The 21,546-nt window shown below is 50.0% G+C and overlaps 1 protein-coding gene across 1 annotated transcript in view; it reads left to right on the top strand.

The window, feature by feature from the left end:
* Fanca (FA complementation group A) overlaps nucleotides 1-21,546 on the top strand; it is a 58,130-nt gene that overhangs the window by 35,888 nt on the left and 696 nt on the right. Inside the window, exons 23-40 of the mRNA XM_051168617.1 lie at nucleotides 2,292-2,428; nucleotides 3,513-3,583; nucleotides 3,826-3,922; nucleotides 4,054-4,241; nucleotides 5,539-5,635; nucleotides 7,453-7,629; nucleotides 9,328-9,401; nucleotides 10,094-10,222; nucleotides 13,051-13,135; nucleotides 15,532-15,704; nucleotides 16,393-16,498; nucleotides 16,568-16,627; nucleotides 16,742-16,846; nucleotides 17,908-18,020; nucleotides 18,867-19,002; nucleotides 20,108-20,170; nucleotides 20,542-20,647; nucleotides 21,319-21,391. Coding sequence (XP_051024574.1) covers nucleotides 2,292-2,428; nucleotides 3,513-3,583; nucleotides 3,826-3,922; nucleotides 4,054-4,241; nucleotides 5,539-5,635; nucleotides 7,453-7,629; nucleotides 9,328-9,401; nucleotides 10,094-10,222; nucleotides 13,051-13,135; nucleotides 15,532-15,704; nucleotides 16,393-16,498; nucleotides 16,568-16,627; nucleotides 16,742-16,846; nucleotides 17,908-18,020; nucleotides 18,867-19,002; nucleotides 20,108-20,170; nucleotides 20,542-20,647; nucleotides 21,319-21,391 — 1,990 coding nt within the window. The remainder of the gene's footprint in view (nucleotides 1-2,291; nucleotides 2,429-3,512; nucleotides 3,584-3,825; nucleotides 3,923-4,053; nucleotides 4,242-5,538; nucleotides 5,636-7,452; nucleotides 7,630-9,327; nucleotides 9,402-10,093; nucleotides 10,223-13,050; nucleotides 13,136-15,531; nucleotides 15,705-16,392; nucleotides 16,499-16,567; nucleotides 16,628-16,741; nucleotides 16,847-17,907; nucleotides 18,021-18,866; nucleotides 19,003-20,107; nucleotides 20,171-20,541; nucleotides 20,648-21,318; nucleotides 21,392-21,546) is intronic.

Genomic DNA, 21,546 nt, shown 5'->3' with positions numbered 1-21,546 from the left:
CCTGTAACTCAGCATTTGCAGGTGAACCTGCTCACAGACTAGAGTAAGTGGGCATTCAGGGTGGTGGGGACCACCTCTCTGTACTGTCACAGGGCCTGCACAGGATCAGGGTGGTGGGGACAGCCTCTCTGTACTGTCACACAGCCTGGGCAGGAGGAGGATCTTCTTTTTGTATCCCAATAAAACAGGTGGTAAAGAGAAAAGAAACTGACATAAGAAGCAGTCAGATTCTTACTGACTTTCTACGTCAGAGGCCCTCAGCCGGTGGGTGGAGACCCCATTGGGGGTCAAATGACCCTGTCACAGGGGTGGCCTAAGTCCATTGGAAAACACAGATAGTTACATTATGATTCACAACAGTAGCAAAATTACAGTTATGAAGTAGCAATGAAATAATTTTATGGTTGGAGTCACCACAACGTGAGCAGCTGGAGCAGCTGTGTCCGAGGGTCTGGTGTTAGGAAGGTTGAGAGTCACTTAGGAGCTCTTCTTTCTGTTCTGCATCTGAGCACTTTGTGGAACACTGAGCTCAGAGTGTCCAGCTGTGGGACTTGGAAGCGCTCACTTGTGCAGCAGTCCATGATGTCAGTAACAAACTTGCAGTGTTTAGGTTTGTGTTTTGTTTTTTAACTTTATTTTTATTTTAATGGGTATACAGTTTAACGTAAATTCACCGTAGTTTTTGTTGAGTGTGCTAGTCGGTTTTCAGTTGCTGTTGAGAACAACAAAACAAAGCAGACACAAAAGCTGTTTGAATTGGGGCTGGCGAGGGGCTCAGCCGTCAGGACCGCACGTCGCTCTTGCGGAGGGCCTGGCTCTGCTTCCCAGCGCTCATATCAGCTGTCTTACCTGTAACCCAGCTTCAGGGGATCCAGCCTTGCTTTTGGATGCTGGGCACCATCACTCACATGCACACATCCACCTGGGCACCATCACTCACATGCACATACCCACCTGGGCACCGTCACTCACATGCACATACCCACCTGGGCACCGTCACTCACATGCACATCATGTCCACACAGAGCACACACTTATGTACACATAAGTTAAATACTTGGGGAAAAAAAATAACCTGGAACCTTCATTGTGTAACAGCTCACATCCAAACGCAAAATCTTTGTTTGTTTGTTTGTTTTTGTGGGTTTTTTGTTGTTGTTTGTTTGTTGGTTTTTTGTTTTTTTTGTTTTGAGGCAGAGTTTCTCTGTGTAGCCTTGGCTGTCCTGGAATTCACTCTATAGACCAGGCTGGCCTTGAACTCACAGCGATCTACTTGCCTCTGCCTCCCAAGTGCTGGGAATAAAGGCGTGCGCCATCACGGCCAGCCTCCAAAATGTATTATTTATTTATTTATTTTTACTTCATATGCATTGGTGTTTAGCCTGCATGTATGTCTGTGTGATGATGTCAGCTCTCGGAGTTTCAGACAGTTGTGTGCTGCCATGTGGGTGTTGGGAATTCAACACGGGTCCTCTGGAAGAGCAAATGGTCCTCTTAACCGCTGAGCCATCTCTCCAGCCCCAAAATCTATTTTTGTGCACTGTAGATCTTACTTTACTGTGGATTGAGTTTTATAGACGTTAAGACAGCGGCACGGGGAAGCACTAACAAGCGTGCACTGCCCAGCTTTGCTGAGGCTGCTGCTCCTTGACACACTCTTCCTCAGGCCAGGTAGCGAACCGTCGAGCACAGCCCCCTGGGCTGCTGGTGTCAGCTGTAGTGCGGTGTGTGGCTTTTGTGTGCACATGGGCTCCGGCTGCGTTGCCCAGGCTGGCCTCAGTTTTGGAGCTCAGATGCTCTTCCTCAGCCCCCCAAGTGTTGGCATTTATAGGCACTCATCACTTCACCCGGATCAGAAGTAACACTTGTGGGGCATTCGGAAGAGTTCTGGCACTTAAGCAAAAGGTTAACGGCTGTCCAGTCAGCTCTGACACAGCAGAAGAGGTGGCATGCCTGAGGGAGTCACTGAGGCTTTGCAGTGACCCTCAGTGTCCTGGGCCTGTGAGGCTTTGTGCTTAGACGGGTGGAAGTGTCACACCTTAGAGAGGCTGTGGCTGACGCAGCGCAGCCACCCTTCCGTCCCCAGCCTGGCAAGGCTGCCTAGTACCCAGAAGACCCTGCCAGCACCCCTTCACATCGCTCTTCCCAAGACTGCCTGGTACCCGCAGGCCCTGCCAGCACCCCTTCACATCGCTCTTCCCAAGACTGCCTGGTACCCGCAGGCCCTGCCAGCACCCCCTCACACGCTCTTCCCATGCTTGCTCTTCTATGCCTGACTTCTCGGCTTGCAGTCATATCTGCTCAGGTGGCTGTGGTTTCGGGAAGAATAAACACTGCTTTAGGACGCAGCAGCGATGATGGCAGCCGCCGGAAAGCGAAGATCCGCCTCAGCGTGCTGACTCCCATGCTCCAGGGACAGGACCAGGTGGTACGTCTGTGAGGTCTGAGGACCCAGCAGTGGTCCTTCTTAGATATAAAAGGTGTGCGGTGAGAGGCACTGAACGGGCCACTGTCGGCCAGCCTCTTTTGTCTGCTTGTGGCTAAAAATGTTCTTAATCTCATGTGTAGCTGAGGCTGGACCTCAGGATGGCCTTAATCTCACTGTGTAACTGAGGCTGGACCCCAGGATGGCCTTACTCTCACTTTGTAGCTGAGGCTAGACTTCAGGATAGCCTTACTCTCACTGTGTAGCTGAGGCTGGACCACGGGATGGCCTTACTTTCACTGTGTAGCTGAGGCTGGACCCCAGGATGGCCTCAGTCTCACTGTGTAGCTGAGGCTGGACCTCAGGATAGCCTTACTCTCACTCTGTAGCTGAGGCTGGACCTCAGGATGGCCTTAACCTCACTTTGTAGCCGAGGTTCCTGTCTCCATACCCCAAGTGCTGGGGTTACAGGTGTGCTCCACCATCTTGTTTGTGCATTTTAAAGAAGCCTGCGTGGCAAAGGCTGCTTCTAGCACCAAAGCCCATCATTGTTTACTCTTGTGTCCTTTACACCCAATGCTTTCCTACCTTCCCAGTAGGCGCTTTCAAGTTTCCAGCTTGTGTGGTAATATTTACTGGTTCAGTCCTGCGGTTTGGGGCCGACTCGCATCATAACTTGCTTTCTTTTTCTCTTTTTTAATTTTTAAAATTTATTTATTTATTATATATACAGTGTTCTGCCTGCATGCCAGAAGAGGGCACCAGCTCTCATTATAGATGGTTGTGAGCCACCATGTGGGTGCTAGGAATTGAACTCAGGACCTTTGGAAGAGCAGCCAGTGCTCTTAACTTCTGAACCATCTCTCCAGCCCATAAACTTGCTTTCTAAATGCAAGCCTAACAGACTGAATTTGATCCCCATTTCCCGTGGGGTGGTCGTAGAGAGGCTTGTCCTCTGGCCCCACACACATATTCACAACATAAAATAAATAAAGTGCAGCCTTGGTAATGGCCATCTGTGTAGAGGCCTGTTTCCTGACACTCTCAGACGCAGGGGCTAAAGCCCCACTGATGTGTCTCCTCCCAGGTGGTGGACCTCCTGCTCACGACCTTCTGTCAGAACCTAATGGCGGCCTCTAGCTTTGTGCCCCCGGAGAGGTAAGGGTGAGTGAGTTCCGTCTGTGCTGTGGTACCAAGGCCATGAGCTGGGCACGCCAAGCTCTGTTCTCAAGATGGATGGCGAGACCGAGCTTTGCTAGATGGGACTGCGTTGAAGACTGAGTTACACAAAGGCCACTGTTTGGACGGCCCTGGCCCTTCCATAGGCCTCCATGCCTAGACTGGTTGTGGGAGGGACATACAGGGCTATGACCAGCCAGTGGCTTGTTCTGTCCCTGCAGGCAGAGCCCCTGGGCCGTCCTTTTCGTGAGGACCCTGTGTGGACACACGCTTCTCCCCGCAGTGCTCACCCGGCTCTGCCAGCTGCTCCATCACCAGGTAGGCCCCTGTGTTCTGTAGGTCACTCCTCAAAGCAGCTGTGAGCCTACGCCGATGCCGACTTGTCCTCAGTGGCTTTTGAGCCGTCTGACCAGGGGACTAGACTCTCGTTAACTTTGTCCATGTTCCAGGGCCCCAGCCTGAGTGCCCCCCATGTCCTGGGCTTGGCCGCTCTTGCTGTCCACTTGGGTGAGTCCAGGTCTACGCTTCCGGAGGTGGATCCAGGGTCGCTTGGTCCTGCTGGCAGCCTGTGTGTCCCTGAGTTCCTGAACAGCCTCCTGACCTGCTGCACAAGGGAATCCCAGCTCTTTTGCATGAAGTAAGCCATTGCTGAGTTCCCCAGATGTTGTTTTCCCCTCTTGAGAAGAAGTAAATATCCAGCAAATAAAATTATGAGGGACCATGGACTGGAGGGATGGCGCGGTGGTTAAGAACGCTGGCTGTAGGGGCTGGAGAGATGGCTCAGCGGTTAAGAGCACTGTCTACTCTTCTAGAGGTCCTGAGTTCAATTCCCAGCAACCACATGGTGGCTCACAACCACCTATAATGTGATCTGCTGCCCTCTTCTGGCCTGCAGGTGTACATGCAGGTAACCACCTATAATGTGATCTGATGCCCTCTTCTGGCCTGCAGGTGTACATGCAGGTAACCACCTATAATGTGATCTGATGCCCTCTTCTGGCCTGCAGGTGTACATACATATATACACATAAAATAAATAAAAAAGAGCACTGGCTGCTGTCTAGTGGATCCAGGATCTAGTCCAGCCCCGCATGGCAGCTCACATCTGTCTCCAACTCTAGTTCTAGAGAATCTGACTCCCTCTTCTGGTCTCTGTGGGCATTGCACATGCTTGGTGCACAGCCATCTATGCAGGCAAAACATCCATACCCATAAAAGAAAAAATATAATCACGAAAAACTAAAAATAAAAAAATGAGAGACCGGGGATGTAGTGAGTGACAGAGCCCGTGCTCAGCATGAACGAGGCCCCGGATCCAATCTTTAGTGATCTCACTTTGCCCGGTGCCATTCTCGGGTGCCATCTTCGGATGGGTGTGAGGCTGCTTCTGGTGCCTTGTGGCCCTCCAGCTCTGACTTTGCTCTGGGCCACCACCTCTTCCTTCTGCACACGGGGTTGTGCAGAGGGTCGTGTCTGGTGGTGAAAGCCACACGTTTGGCTGAGGCTGTGCTCACAGATACTGTCTCCGCCTAAAATGTCTCTCTGTAGCTCTTCAGACTCTGACATAAACAAAAACAAACCAAAGGAACCGCACCTGAGCTGGAGGTAGCTGCAGCAGCCTGCCTGCCTGCCTGGGCCCTTCATCGCGTGACTGTTGCCTCATTGATCCAGAGCCAGACAGTGTACACTTCACTGCTTTTGTGTCTCGGTATGGCTCTTCACACTCACTGAGCCAGTGCGCCTTTGCTCACACATGCCGCTGTGTGTCTGTCATTGTCCCCGCCTTCAGTGTGGGTGTGAGCTTTTGGAGGCAGCATCTCCCTCGCAGGAGACACGGAGCCTGAAAACAAGGTGGTCCAACACTTCTTCAGATCAGGGACTGATGCCCAAGCCAAACAGCTCGGAAAAGTCAGTCTATCTTTCCTTCATTGCAGATTCTGCACAGCTGCAATTTCTTACTGTTTATGTAAGTTCTCTGCGCAGCCCGAAGCTTCCTTGCACAACTATCTATCACCAGGCCTGATCAAGAAGGTACGTGGTTCAGATTCCTGCTTTTTGAGCTGAAGGGTTCTGGCTTCTGGGACTTTCTTGTGTTTATCTCAGCGTGTGGGTGCATGATATAGCAGGCTGTCTCTGGGACCACCTGGCTGTCTGCTGAGCACCCCTTGTGTATGAACTGATGGATGCTGACTGTCGGCTTCATATCAGCAGCAACAGAGGATTTATGAAAGTTTTTTTTGTTGTTATCAAGATATATTTTAATTACGTGTGAGGGCAAGGAGTACAGGTGCCTACAGAGGCCAGGAGAGGACATCAGGACTTCTTTTTTTTTTTTTTTTTTTAAGATTTATTTATTATGTATACAATGCTCTGCCTGCATGTACACCCACAGGCCAGAAGAGGGCATCAGATCTCATTACAGATGGTTGTGAGGCACCATGTGGTTGCTGGGAATCGAGCTCAGGACCTCTCGAAGAGCAGTCAGTGCTCTTCACCTCTGAGCCACCTCTCCAGCGCCATCAGGACTTCTTGAGCTGGACTTACAGGCAGTTGTGAGCCAGCCAACATGGGTGCTCAGAACTGAACTCTGGTTCTTACGATAAAGCAGCAATAGCTGAGAGTCGGGGCGCACGCCTGCAAATCCCAGCACTAGGCAGAGGCAGGCGACTCAGGAAACACAGCAGCAAGTAGCCTTAACCACAATGCCATCTCTCCAGCCCCAGATTCAGTTTGAAGGCCACCTAGGTTGAATAGAGCAATCTGCTCTCAAGTAAGTAAATAAGGACATAGGGACCAGCGCGGTGGCTCAGTGGGTAAGGTGCTTGCTGACAAGTCTGGCGAACTGAGTTCAAGCCCATATGTTGAAAGGAGATAACCAACTCCTGTTATTTGTTCTCTGACCTCCACACACACCTTGTCACACACACAGAAGATGGGTCGGTGGTTAAGAGCACTGGCTCCTTCATTTTTAGGATCCTAGCACGTCCCAGTACCTTCTGTAAGTCCAGTTCCCAGGAATCCCCCTGGCCTTCCTGGGTTTGCACAGACACACACGTGATAAAAATAGGGCTGATGGTGTCGTTCAATTAGTCAAGCACTTGCCTAGCGCAAAGCCTGAGTTTGGTCACCAGCACTGTATAAACCAGATGTGCCACAGCCTTAGCCTCAGCACTCAGGAGCTGAAGATCAAAAAGAGTTGAGCAGAAATTCAGGGTCATTCTTTACCCATGTAACAGGGTCGAAGCCAGCCTGGGCTTCAGGAGAGCCTGTCTCTAAATAATAAAGAGTCAACAGGTGAGCTCTTGGAAAGTCTGTCCATACAGGCTCTGCCCAGATAAATCGAATCCGAACAGAAGCATCCGGGGAATCCAGGCTACATCCATGCTTTGTGGGACCTGGGCTCGGGTGGAGATTGGAGACCAGCATGGCCTTTGCCCAGGCAAAGGCTTGGCGCTTGAATTGCCCAGTTCTTAAATAGGGGCGGAGAGTACTGGCTGCGTCCCTCATGAGCAAGAAATGCTCTAGTGTGTCACTGAAGAGATGCCTTTCTGGCTCTCACTGCTGCAGGGCTAGCTCACGGAGGGCAGCACTCCCCGTTGGGCATGCAGCCTCCCTCAGCAGCCACCCTCTCCTCCCAGCAAGGCACCCCCAAACCTTTCCCCAGCAAGGCCAGGGCTTAGGAAGACACTAGGGAGATGTGCCCTGCTCAGTGACATGCTGTGTGTGTCAGAGCTGCACTGGGTCCCCAGGAGGGTGACAGATAAGGATTTCTGGTGGGTATGGGTCTCTGGGTGTGTCCTTATGAGTGTTTCTTCTCTATGTGTGAACTTGTCGCTGTCTGTTTTCAGTTTCAGTTCGTTCTATTAAGGCTATTCTCAGAGGCCAGAGCATCCTGTCCTCAAGGGCACATGGCTGACGTCCCCTGGAGAACCTTGTACCTTCCTTCTGCAGACTGGCAGGGTGCTGCCCTCTCTCTGTGGAGATGGGACCGCTTCCAGGAGCTGTTGAAGGAGAAGGAGTTTTATGTAGGTTTCCATGTCTTCCATTGTGTCACATGTCCTGATTGTCTGTGAGTGAGTGTGTGTGTGTGTGTGTGTGCCTGTGTGTGTGTATTGGGGGTGGGAAGTAGGAGAAGCCTGTGTCTCTGAGCCATGTGTGTAAGAGGGCTCTGTGTCTCCTGAGAGGCCAGAATAATACTTGGTTGGATTGGAAACTTCAGTGAAGCCGCTGAACAGTAAGGAATATTCCAGAAAGACCTTGCCAGCCTGGCGTAGTGGTGCACGCTTTTAATCCTAGCATTTGGCAGGGCAGAGGCAGGCAGATTTCTGTGAGTTCAAGGCCAGTCTGGTCCACAAAGTGAGTCCAGGACAGCCAAGGCTACACAGGGAAACCTTGTCTCAAAAAAACCAAACCAAACCAAAACTAAAACCCCAGAAAGACTATGCCATGCTTGGTCTCCCCTCGAGCACTTTTCACAGATCTTGTGATGGGGCCTTGGTGTCTCCACGCTTGTAGCTCACACCCATCAACTAGAACGTGGCACTCTGCACCAATAGACCATCTTCCTTATTTCCTTGTGTTCACCTTGTTTAGGGAGAACGTACCATGTTTTTGTGGTTTAGCTATGTAAGGGTCTTGTCCTTGTTGATGGGGCAGAGTCCTCTCTGTGTTCTACATAAGGATACATACATATCCACTCTTATCTAAGGGCAGGCGTGGCACTGCCACCAGTGTGAGGAGAGGTGAAGCAGTGACTAGCCAGGAGACCGCTAGTGACTTGGGGGACGTGTCATCAGCTCTCAGGGTGCTGTCATGTCGTCCTTCCTGTCAGTCTGCAGCCTTGCTTCCTGGTTACACCGTATCCGTACTGCTGTCTGCCGTGGCCTTGGCTCCAGTGGGAATGTGTTGGAGGGTCGAGCTGTAATGTGGGTTGGGTTGGGCTGGGTAGGCTTGGGTTTGGTTTTTAATGCAAAGTGAGATTTTGAGATTAGGGTATGTGTGATTGCGCTAAGAATTTTCATAAGAAAAAAAACAAAATATAAGATGGTGTGAATAGCCTGGCTCCGTGGTGTATGCCTGTAATCCCAGCATTCAGGGAGGCAGAGGCAGGTAGATCTCTGTGAGTTCGAGGCCAGCCTGGTCTACAAAGTGAGTCCAGGACAGCAAAGGCTACACAGAGAAACCCTGTCTTGGGGTGGGGGGAATGCCATGAATATTTGAAGCAGTTTTTCAAAACAGGGTTTCTCTGTATGCTGCTTAAAAGACCAGTGTGGCAGATCTGGTAGGCCATGCTTGTAATCCCAGCACATGGGGAACTGAAATAGGATTGCTACAAGTTTGAGGCCAGCCTTAGCTCCAGAGTAAGAAGACCCTATCTCAAACAAACGAAACTCTACTGGTTTCAACAGTTTTAATTTCATATTCAGAGCGTATAGACAGTAGGTTTCCATAGTGTATTAGCTCTCCATTTCATTACAGCACGGAGCACAGATCTTTGTGGGGTTTAGGCTTTCTCTGTGTAGCCATGCTGTCCTGGACCCCTCCATACACCTGGCTGGCCTCAAATTCACAGAGATCCATCTGCCTCTGCCTCCCAAGTGCTGGGATTACAGGCGTGTGCCACCACGACCAGCTCAGGTCTTTGTTTTTAAGGTAAAGTGACAGGTGCTTATAAACTGCTTCCTGTTTTCATCCTCCATGCCCTGAACGTTTCTGTCACTCAGTTAACATACAAAGACTGGATACAGCTGGAATTGGAAGTCCAACCTGAGGCTGATGTTCTCTCAGAGACAGAAAGGTGAGAGTTGAAGGGAGCATGCCTCTAAAGCATCCTCATAGTCTAAAGTATGGTGTTCAGGCTAACTGGACAGTGTTGAAGCACAGCTTCTGTCATCCATGTGTTCATTGAAAAGCCCTTGAGCTTCCATGTGCCAGGTGCCCCAGACGCTAGGGTTACAAAGTAACTGAGACACACCTACCTAAATATACACGGCACCTTCATACAGATAAAAGTCAGACCAGGTCTACGCAGGGACTCTACACTCACCACAGCCATATTGAGAAGTGTGTGTGTGTGTGTGTGTGTGTGTGTGTGTGTGTGTATACATATAAATATACATACATACATACACACACACTGTGCACTTTGGTTAAAGCCACAGTAGACAGGATGAGTGTCTGAGGCCACACGATAGGCCCTGAAGAGCAAGTGACCTTATGAGGACAACAGAGCAGGCTGTTTGTTATGAGGCAGTAGGAATATATGGGTGGGCAGTCTCCTTGAGATGGGCACCAGAAACTGAGTATGTCAGGACAGGGGTTTTTTTGTTTTTGTTGTTTAAGGCCTGAGTTCTCAGGCGGCTGTTACTAGTCACCCTTCGCCCAGCCACTGGAACTGTGCGTTCCTCTCGGGGAGCCCACTTCTGGATGTTAGGGACCGCTGGTTACAAAGTGTTCCTCAGAACTGACCTCGGCCTTCACCTGTTGCAGACATGATTTCCATCAGTGGGCAGTCTATGAGCACTTCGTCCCAGCACCGGCCGCGGTGGGAGGTTGTGGTGGAGACCTGGAAGTGGCGTGCACGGTCCTCGTCGGCGAGCTGATGGACTTTTGTCAAAGGTCAGCCACCCAGTACCCAAAAGCTCCTGCTCTGTTAGTGACAGCGCCAGTCAGCACAAGAGCACGTCGTATAAGCTCAGTGTCTTCTGCACGCATGCACCCGTGGGGCGGTGCCCTCCTCCCTCCCTCCTGAGGGCTGGGGTGGGAGTTGTTATGGAGACACAGCAAGGTGACACTGGCCAATCTCATCATCCCTCTTGGCTCTTGAGGCAACTCTGCAGTGGACAGGTGTTGTGTGAGGCCCATGCTAGTGTGCTCACACGCCACCACCCTGGCAGTCTTCCTCCTGCCTGCCTGCTGAACTGCCTGTTCTGCACACTTCATAGAAACAGAATTGGTTCCTGGCTTATTTCGCTGAGCAAATGCTTTCAAGATCGGTCTGTGGATTAGTACTTCATTCCATTATGGCTGAATGGTACAATTGGACATTGCCCTCTTCACCCACCCTTCTGTTGGTGGACGTTTGGGTTGTTTCTCTTTGGCTGTGGGTAACATTGCTGTAACCACTTGTGTACAGGTTTTTGTGGAGCCTGAGTTCTTATTTTTCCTGGGCATATTCATAGAAGTGGACTGATGGATAATGATACTTTTTTCTTTCTTTCAAAATGTTTTTACAAACTTGGCTCTCTGATTTTACTGTCTCCTTGCAGTAGAACGGATTCAAAGGGTCCCACATCATCACCGACACTGTCCTCTTCTGATTTTAGGACTAGCCATTCTGGGGTGTGAAGTGCTATTTCATTGTTTCTATTTGAGCTTGCCTCCTTCCTTCCTTCCTTTCTTCCTTCCTTCCTTCCTTCCTTCCTTCCTTCCTTCCTTCCTTTCTTTCTTCCTTTCTTGTGCTCACAGATCATTTAGAGAAATGTCTACCAGAATCCTTTTCTGCCCTACCCCCCCTTCCTGCCACCTGTCTTTTGTGCAGATAGACACCAAAGCCAGGGCCCCACAGAGACTAGAAAGTGGCTGCCTCTGAGTACACCCGGGTCCCTTTTAGGCTGGCCTATCATCCTGAGCAGTCGCTCTTTCTATAGCCCAGACAGACACAGCACACAGATGACTTGTACTTATCTCCTGTCCCCTGAGTTGTCCTCTTCCCCCGTGATGATGTTCACTGGTAACAAGTGGATTTGGTGAGATCCGATGCATCCAGTTTTACCTTTAGCTGTCACACTTAGGTTTGCTGTGACTCCTGTGAGGTGTGCAGTCTTGGTGTCCTTGTCATAGGTCAGTTGGGCCCTGGTTCTGTCACTGTCTCACTGTGTTGTTCTGTCCTGTAGCTTTGGACTAAGTCTTGACATTTGGAAATGCAAGCCTTCTAACGTCACTCCTTTTAAAGATTGCTTTGTGATGTCATTTGAGTTTTAGGATCAGGATACCGATCTTTTTACAAAACCATCTGGGATCCTGACGGGAACTGCGCTAACGCTCCACCACTTAGGATGATGACGCCATCTTAACAGTGGTTGCCTTTTCCTCTCATGCTCATGGGATGGTTTTTCATTTATTTAGGGTTTAATTTATTGTAACAGGATTTTAGGTTTTCATGGTACAAGTATTTAATAAGTGTTTTATTTTTGTTTGTTTGTCCTAAGACATGGTCTTGCCATGTAGCTTTGTCTAGCCTGGTCACGTCTGGTGAATGCGGTCATTCCGAGTTTTCCGCTCTAGTTTGAAGCCTGTTTTCTTTTTCTTACTCAGTTGCTCTAGCCAGTATGTGGAATGCAATTAAAGTGACATGGTTAAGAGGACATCTTTGCCTTATTTCTGATCTTAGTGGGAAAGTTTTTAGTCTTTTGTTGTTCAGTGTGACAATAGCTTTAGGTTTTTCATAGATGTCCTCTGTCAAGTTGAGGAAATTCCATTATGTTTCTAGTTTATTGGCTCATTCTTTTCCTGTTAAGGTATAAATTTTGTCAAATGCTTTTTCTGCAACTATTGGTATGATCATATGGTTTTGGTTTTTGTGCCGTTGTTAATGGTTTGATTTAGATTTGGAACATTAAGTCTTCTATGACAAATTATACTTGGTTTTGGTACATTTTTCTTCCTTTTTAAAAAACAAGCAAACAAACAAAACCAATGGGCTGGAGAGATGGCTCAGAGGTTAAAAGCACTGTCTGCTTTTCCAGAGTTTAATTCCCAGCAACCACATGGTGGCTCACAACCATCTATAATGTGATCTGGTGCCCTCTTCTGGACTGCAGGTGTACATGCAGGCAGAGCATTGTATAAATAATAATAAAGAAATAATCTTAAAAATAAAAGGTAGCCAGGAGGTGCTTTGCCAGCACAGCTTTATTCCAGCACTCAGGAAACAGAGGCAGGTGGATGTCTGTGAATTGGAGACCAGCCTGGTATACAGAAAAACTCTGTCCTGGGGGAAAATGTGCGTGTATCTGTGTGTGTTCATGTTCACGCTCACACAGGAGTGCAAATGCAGAAGCCAGAAGAGGTTAGCACGATCAGCACATGGGTGCTAGGATCCACAGTCAGCCTTACGGTTGCTAACAGATACTCTTAACCACTGACTCTGACCCCTCCCTTTTCTTCAGGCTCCTGTAGTTTCGCCCTGGCTAGCCTAGAACATGCTAGACCTCAAACGTGTGGTAATCCTCTGTCTGCCTCCCAAGTGCTAGAATGACTTGCGAGTGTCCCGCTGTTTCCTGTGCTTGCGGTTGTTGAGTGCTAGGACTTTGGCTTTGCTGGGTTTCTTGGCTGCTTCCTGTTGGCAGCCAGGTAGACGCTCTGCCACTGAGGCAGGCCAAAGAATGGGCACTGCGCTAAGTCTTGCCCGGCAGGACTGAGCGGGTGGCTTGCTTTGTTTTCAGCTGGAGGAATTACAAGCACTTGGAGCATTCTGACTTGGCTCTTGGAGGCCGCAGGGGAAATGAGGACATTCTTTCTCGGCTGCAGGTGAGTTAGGGGTCAGTGGGCTCCGAGTGTTTGCTGCAGCAAGTCTACCCTCTGCTGAGGCGTTGATGACCAATTTGCATAATGGGACTATGTCAACAGAGTGGAACCTTTCGTTGTCCATACTGTGGCTAAGACCTAGGGCCACAGTGTGCCCTGAATTGATTCCACAGGTGAGTAGCACAGAACCCAGACACAGCTGTGATGTCAAGCTGTCTCCTAGCTGTGAAACACGCAAACTCTGACAGAATGCTGCTGCTGCTGCTGCCGCCGCAGCCTTCCACACCGTTATTCCTGTAGGCTCTGAGAAGAGACCTTAACAAGCCCCTAGAGAGCAGAGGAAGAGAGCACATGGTGTTTTCAGGCTTCATTGGGTGTCCCAGGATGAGCGGGACATGCAGTGATGTCACGCTGATGTCCCACAATGTGTCTCTCAGCTTGCATCTTCTAGTCACTCACTTCCAAAGCCCCCCTGCCTGGCTGCCCTCGGGCGCACATATCTCAGTCTTCTGTCCGTTGCACACTCACTGAGAAAGGTCTCCCTCCTGACTTCAGGCACCTGCCCTCGTTGCCGTGGTCCTGTGGCAAGGCAGAACATCACACCAGGAGGGGTGTGGCAGACAAAGGTGTTTAGCTCGTAGCATCCAAGAAGCAGAGAACAAGCAACTGGGAACACGGTAGATTCTTCAAGCCCATCCGTAGGGACCTATTTCCTCTAAGCAGGCCCGCCCACTATGTGCCGAACCACTTCCCAATAGTCCATCTGGGTATGTCTCCATCAATGGATGGGGTCAGAGCCCTCATGAGCCACTCACTTATGAATACTGGGCCTTTGCGGGGCAGAGGTAAATTCTGGGGCTTTCAGGGGGCAAGCTTTCAGAACCTGGCCCGTAGAGGACATTTCAGACAGAAACCATAACAGCACATGTAATTTTACTGGACACATCATATGTGTGGGTTCCGTGCTACCATTATTCAAGGGTCTGAATTCAGAAATGTAGGGAACTAAAGAGAACTGTGGGGGTAAGTACTGAGGAAATCACCCAAAATTGAGAACATTCTACAGATTAAGAGGTCCAAAGCCCTTGACCCTTCATCTTGACCTGTATCCTCTCTGTCCATCTTTCCTGAATGGCAGACCTGAGACACCTGAGAGTCGCCTAGCCTGCGTGTGGCTTTCACACACAGGCTGTAACTAGCTCTGGGGGCCACACATGTTACTTCTGTTCAGTGGACACGACACACCGACAGGACACACCTCCATGCCATCATCAGATAACCCTGCTGTCCTGCATTGGGTGCCTACCCGTTCCCCGGCAATGGGACCTCTCCTTCGCCCCACAGGCAGTTCTGCTGGTGGGTGGGCGCCAAGTGGGTAGCCCGGCCCCTGCGGTCCCTTTGTGAAATGGCAGCTAGGGATGCAGGATGAAACCAAGGTGACCGTCAAAGATGCACAGAAGCCATCTCTGTGGCTTGCTCTCTGTGTTGTCTGTTGATGACATGGCTCCCAGGTTGGACTGAGAAAATCAGTCTTAGTCCTGGATTTGCCATCTTGTTTTTAAGAGAATAATAGTATACAAGATCCAAATGCAGGCCCAAAATGGAAATCACATTTATCTGGGGCACATGGAATATCCTTTGGTATTTAAAAAGTACACTTAACCACTACCACCCCTAAAAAAAGCTGTGAGTGAGTGGTGGCACACACCTTTAATCCCAGCACTTAGGGAGGCAGAGGCAGGCGGACTGCTGTGAGTTCAAGTCCAGCCTCATCTACAAGGTGAGTCCAGGACAGCCAAGGCTATGCAGAGAAATACTACCCCCCCAAAAAAAAGAATGCATACAGAGGGCTTGGGGGTGGGGGGGACAGTGAAAAGTTCACCTTTGGCTCATTCCTGTATGTATATATGCCTGTCTATACAGATCAGAAAGTAAGGGCAGAGAGAGAGAGAGTATGTGTGTGTGTGTGTACTTGTCTACGCTGAGCAGAAAGTGACAGAAGGACAGTGCCAGCCACAGGGAAATCTGGGTGAGGTGTGATGGGTATTCCCTGTGCTCTCTTACGTTGGCAATTTCAAAGTTGTTTGTTTCTGTGGTGTTGGGGGCTTGACCCTAGAACCTGTACATCCTAGGCAGGTGCTCTAACCCACGTAGGCGCCTGAATTTTTAGTCCTCCTGCCTTAGTCTCCCAATAGTTGAGCTGCTGGCTCTGGCTAAAAACAGTTTTCACATGGAAAAGTTTTTCTCACTCCTCATCTGTGTGAGAGTTCTCCTGAGCTCATCTCTCGGTGTTGCCCAGCTAAGGGCCGCAGTGACCCCCTAGAGCTTCTCTACCCTGACTCAGGGTTAGGGACACAGCAGGGACAGAGGGTCAAACTGTCTGTCCTGCCCTTGTCCAGGAGATGGCTGCAGACCTGGAGCTGGATCAAGGGTCCTCTGCGCCCTGCGGCTCTTCTACTCCTCGGAGTCACTTTCTCTTCCGGGTGTTCAAAACACGGCTGCAAGCTCTGGCAAGAGGAGACAGCATGGCCACTCGCCTTAGGAGACAGCAAGAGCTGCTCATGTGCAAACGGTAACGGATGTTGAGGTGGCTCCCATGGCGGCGGCCATCTTTAGCTTTCACTACAAGCTGCTTGTTTCTGTTATGTTTACCCCAAGTGTTGAACAGCTGTAGTGTCTTGGCTCTCACAGTGTGGCAGTGTAAAAGGTGCTTTGCATTCAAGTCTGTCTACTTGTAATAGAATTCTCCAGTTAAGGGTTGCTTCCTTAGTCATTGGTGTGTCCTTCTACCTGGTTGAAAATCTACATATATATATATATATATATATATATTTCTCCCCCCCCCCCCCAAAACAAGGTTTCTCTGTGTAGCCTTGGCCATCCTGGACTCACTTTGTAGACCAGGTTGGCCTTGAACTCACAGTGATCCACCTGCCTCTGCCTCCCAAGTGCTGGGATCAAAGGTGTGCACCACCACTTCCAGCTTCTTTATATTTTCATAAAAATATATTTGTGTAAATTTACTTGTATGAAGGGCATTTGGGGTACTGCAGTGCATAAACGGGAATTAGGAGTTGGGGACAATGGCAGCTTTGTATGTAGAACACACAAGGCCAAAGCAAGGACAGTGGGAACTGGAGACCAGAGCTGTGGTTCGAGGAGCATCACTCGGCCTGGAAAGTACTGTGCAACAAAGTTTGAGCCCTGTCTGTGTTGTCTGTCTGTCTGTCTTCACCATGGTGCACTTGCTTCCTTCCAAGGCTTCTCCTCCGCCTGCCGCCATCTGTTCTTGTGGGCAGCCCCCAGGCCGGACAGCCTGTCTCCCCCAGCTGTGAGGAGTTCTTCAGCCTGGTCAACTCAGAGCTGGTATGTGCAAACGCTCTGGGCTGGCTTTTCTACCTGTGGGCTTTGTGCTGACTTTGAACTGTTTTACAGAGAAACCTTTGTTACCACGGCAGTGTCTTGACCCACGACATTACCATGCACTTCTTCAGGGTAATTCGTGTCTCCTATGAACTCTTTGGTTGCCTGGTGGTGCCCTTCGGGGCCAGGGTTCCCAGGGGTGCCTGGGTGGGCAGACTGCTGAGCTTCAGGGCACTCTTGCTGCAGGGACTCCTTAACGTGTGTTTTCGAAGTCAAGACCCAGCATTGGTGGCCAACCTGACCCTGAAGGAGTGCCAGGCCAAGTGTCCCATGATTGTGACTTCAGCACTGGTAGGTCTGGCCCTGTTGGGTTCTTTTAATTACTTAACTAATCAATCTCCTCCTCCCCACACCAATCTCTCCCTATGTCTTCACGTGCAGAGGTCAGTGAACCAGCTGCAGGGCTCAGTTGCCTCTTCCTGCTGTGCGGGACCCTGGGGTTGAACTCAAGTCATCAGATTTGGCACATCTCATAGATCCTCATATTGGGTATTTTTCCAAGAGTCGGGATCTCCATTTCCCAAGAGGTTTAGTGTCCCACCCTAGTTGTTAGGAGTTACAAGATGTGTGAGAGGCTGGAGCAACAACTCAGCGTTTAAAATAGTGGGTGTTCAGCTGGGCGTGGTGGCGCACGCCTTTAATCCCAGCACTGGGAGGCAAAAATAAAAACGAAACAGTGATTGTTCTACCAGTGGATCCAGGCTTGATTCCCAGCATTCCCATGGTGGTTTACCATTCATATCGCAGGTTCCAGGGCATCTGACACCTCCTCCTGACCGTTCAGTTAGCAGGTGTGTGCCCATATGTGACATGTAAACATACATACAGGCAGAACACTCATACATATACAAACATAGGGGGCTGGAGAGATGGCTCAGAGGTTAAGAGCACTGGTTGCTTTTCCAGAGGTCATGAGTTCAATTCCCAGCAGCCACATGGTGGCTTATTACCATCTATAATGAGATCTGATGCCCTCTTCTGGCCTGCAGGCAGAACACTGTATATGTAATAAATAAATCTTTTTTTTTTTTTTTTTTTAAAAAGGGAGGTAGAGAAGCCAGATGTGGTGGTGCACACCTGTAATCCCAGCACTCAGGAAGGCAGAGGCAGGCGGATCTCTTTGAGTTTGAGGCCAGCCTGGTCTACAAAGCCAGGCAAAGCTACATGGAGAAACCCTGTCTCAGAAAGACCCCCCCCCCCAAAAAAAAAAAAAGATAAACCCGCACAGCTGGTCAGAATGTCCTCGCTGACTAGGAGTTAGGTGTATGGATGTTGGCCAAGGGCAGCATGTCTCCTAGCCGTCCGAGACAACTTCCTTAATCTGTTTCTTGATGATCATTCACTTCCCATAGTCGTGGTGGTCAAGCCTAGAGCCGGTGCTGTGTAGTCGGTGGAAGAAATGTCACCAGAGCACGCTGCCTCAAGAGCTGCAGAGGCTACAGGAGGCCCAGGAGTTCGCTAGCAAGTAAGCTGAAGCGGTGTCAGGTGAGCCCAGCTGCTGCTGGGACTAGGCTGTGTCCATGACGCCCTCTGAGAATGAACGGGCCTGCCTGGGGAGGATGCTGCAGGGTTCACGAAGCCTGGTTTCATGGCGTCTTAATCCCTCGCAGCTTCGAGTCCTGCTTATCCTGGCCCTGGGTTCTGCGCTAACATTTATTTGGCACAGATTTCTCAGAAGGGCCGCCAAGCTCCTGCAGCAGCGAGGGCGTGAGCGAGACATTGATCTTTACCGCATTTCCTTTTGGTAGCTAGTTTTGAGTCCGTGATGCCTCCGTGTCCTCTCCTGGTCAGGAATACTCCAAATCCCGCTCCACAAACAAGTGAAGCAGGCTTTGCTACCACCCTGATCCTATGGAGATCAGGTTACTCCTTTGACTCCTACGCCGTACGTGATTAGTTTCCTGCCAAACGTTTACCCTGGTAGAAACTAAGATATCTTGCTAGTAATAAAGTTAGGCTCCCTTGGACTAGACCAGCCACAGGCCCACATGGACAACCAAGAATACTGAGAGCTCAGTAATACTAGGGCCTCTTCCTTCAAAGCTGTGAGGCCCTAATGTCATTATGAGGTGGGCGGGACTAAGCTGCTTCCCCTCAGAATGCTAGACATCATCTGCTTTATGTACAAGACTGTCCCCAAATCCACCATGTCCTCCCTGCGATGCCGCTTGACACAAACTTCATTTTCTCTGGGGCCCCCGGACTGTGTTTGAGAGGAAAGCCCTCGATGTCCAACACAGGGATGTCTCGGGGCCAAGGCGGGACGGCCAGGCAGCACCTAGTTCACATCTCTGCAATGTCTCCCTGTCAGTTTCCACTCTGACTCAGCTTCCCCAGCGCCCAGCCCAGCCTGGATCTCAGCAGCTGCACTGCACTTTGCAACTAGAGAGGTTAGGAAGGAAAATATCAAGACACATCTGAGAAGGCTAGACTGTGAAAGAGAAGAGGTAAGACAGAACCCTGCATGCTTTTCTTCTAGTGAGGTATGCCTAATGGCTTCCCTCTTCGAGAGACAAGCATTATTAGATTGGGAGTTGTCACTCCATTTAGAATAAGATTGTTGGCTAAGTGTTTATAGGTAAAATGCTTTACATTTCTTTTTGGAAGTGTTTTTGTTGGCTTGTTTTTGCCTGCACAACAACTAGTGTAAAGCCACCGGCCAGTGTCCACACCTTCCATCTCCACATTGCTGTAACTGTGACCTGTGCAGCAAGGCACTTAAAGAGGGCACCTCAGGCACCCAGTGGTGACCCGCCCTGTTCCAGCTTCTCAGCAAAGGCCCTGTCAGGCCTTGAGCACTGGGCTGTAGAGAGAGGGCCCTCTAGTCAGCACTCACATGACCTCTAGGGAAACTCAGGGCCTGTGTAGGCCAAGATTTGTTGGCGATTCAGAGGAAACTGGGAGTCAGCATCTGAGGAGGCAGCTGGGAGTGAGCCATGCTGTCTGTATGCCCCCTCCCTCCTCAGTACAACCTAAAAACTAGATCAGCAGTCTAGCCAAATACCGGAGCACTATGATATAAAAACCCTAGAAGGGTTCTTCCAAACCCGTTTTATTTTAATTTTTTGGTTTTTGAGACAGTGTTTCTCTGTGTAGCCTTAACTGTCCTGGACTTGATTTATGGACCAGGCTGGCCTTGAATTCACAGCGATCTGCCTGCCTCTGCCTCCTGAGTGCTGAGACAAAGGCATGCGCTACCACGCCCGGCGAAGCCCGTTTTCTTATTGCTTTTGAATTAATACTAGAAGTAATGTTAACGGCTTCAGAGCGCACAGGTTGTCCTCTGACCTCTGCATGCATACACACACAAATAAATAAAATGTAGCAAAGTGCTTTAAATCACCCTGTTGCCATGTTTTCTGGCATAAGCTCCTTAATGATAAGAAACCTAGCAGAGTGGTTTATACTAGAAATCACACAGCACTTAGAAGGCTGAGACAGGAAGGGAGGCCCTGTCTCAAAAAATAAAAATAAAAGAATCAGGATTTTTCCTCCTCCTAAGAGCCACTCAGAGTGTCAGTGTGTGACTTTCATGTACTGTTTCACTCCTAGCTACTGATCGCCCTCCTCTTCTTTTCCTTGATGGGCCTGCTGTCATCCTACCTGACCCAGCGGGTAAGTCAGACCTTTCCGCTGAGGTAGCCTTGTCCCTGGAGCCCTGGCTGAGCAGGAGCACCAGGTGCTAAGATCAGCTCTCTGGGTATTTCCAGCTGTTCTGGTTTAGTCTTCCCTTTGATGAACTGGTAGACACAGTGAGCTGGTGGGTGTGGGCACTTTCCATCCAGAAGGCCAAAGGCAGCGCCTTTATTTAGGTTGTCTCACCAGTTTTAGACTTGGGAGAGTAAAAAGGAACCACCTTGTTCATGGTGAGGGTTGGACCCTGAGTCTACCTGACACAGTAGCTGTTGGGAACCAGCTCTGTCCACCCTGGACAAAGTAGCTCTCCGCCCACTCAGCTCCTCTGAGGGTCTTCTGTGGGCTCACAGGACACTGCCGAGTATGCGAAGGCTGTGGACATCTGTGCCGAGGTCCTCATGTGCTTGGGAAGAAGAAAGGTGTCCTGGCTGATGCTCTTCCAGTTGACAGAGGCAGGTGAGAAGCCGTGTGTCCCTGGAATAGTAAGAAAAGGCTGGCTCTACCCCAGTGAGAAGCTACCGCTGCAATTATGTCATTCTTCAGAAGCAATTTTCAAACAATTAAGAGCAAGCTTGGAGCTGGGTGAGGTGGCGCACGCCTTTAATCCCAGTACTAGGGAGGCAGAGGCAGGTGATTCTCTGAGAGAGAGTCTAGGACAGTCGGGGCTCTGCATAACAGAGAACCCCTGTCTAAAACAAAACATACAAGGAGCAAGCCTGGAGGATAAACCTGTTTGAGTTTAACTGAATTTATAAACACTACTTCATTTGGGCTACCAGTTCAGGACACACTCATTTAAAGCAACAGAGTGGGGCGCCCAGAGGTCAAATGCGTGTTCTGGAATGTCTGTCCACGGCTGCGCTGTATGGGGTGCAGTGGGAGAGGGCACTTGTTCAACCCGTCTGTATTCTCCGAGAGCATATCACCCCATTTTCCCAGACCAAGGGAAACGTGACCCCTCTTTCCCAGCAGGTCTAAATAAGTGTCCTCAATGTAGACCACAAGCCCCTGAATGTCACCACAGCTAGACAGAGCCCTCCCAGAGCACATGACATTGTGGAGTCTTCCACAGCAGTGACACTGGGTTCGGGCACCTACAGAGCTTACTAAACGCCTCTGTTTTACAGATGCCGAGCTGGGGCACCTCCTCCGCTTGGCCCCGGAGCAGCACACCAGGCTGCTGCCACTTGCTTTCTATAGGTAATTTCCGGCCTGGCCCGGTCAGACACAAGGCAGTGCTTCCTCAAGGCCTCCCACCGGGTGGGAGGGCTGCTTGTCAGTTTGTCTCTGTGCTTGCTGACTGTGACTTACCGCTCACCATTTTCAAGTCCTTCATTGTCTTTGCCTTTACCTGC

This window comes from Acomys russatus, chromosome 26 (genome assembly GCF_903995435.1).
Source record: "Acomys russatus chromosome 26, mAcoRus1.1, whole genome shotgun sequence".
Lineage (NCBI taxonomy): Eukaryota > Metazoa > Chordata > Mammalia > Rodentia > Muridae > Acomys > Acomys russatus.
Note: the sequence above shows the minus strand (reverse complement) of the source record. Positions and strands in the feature narration are given on the sequence as shown.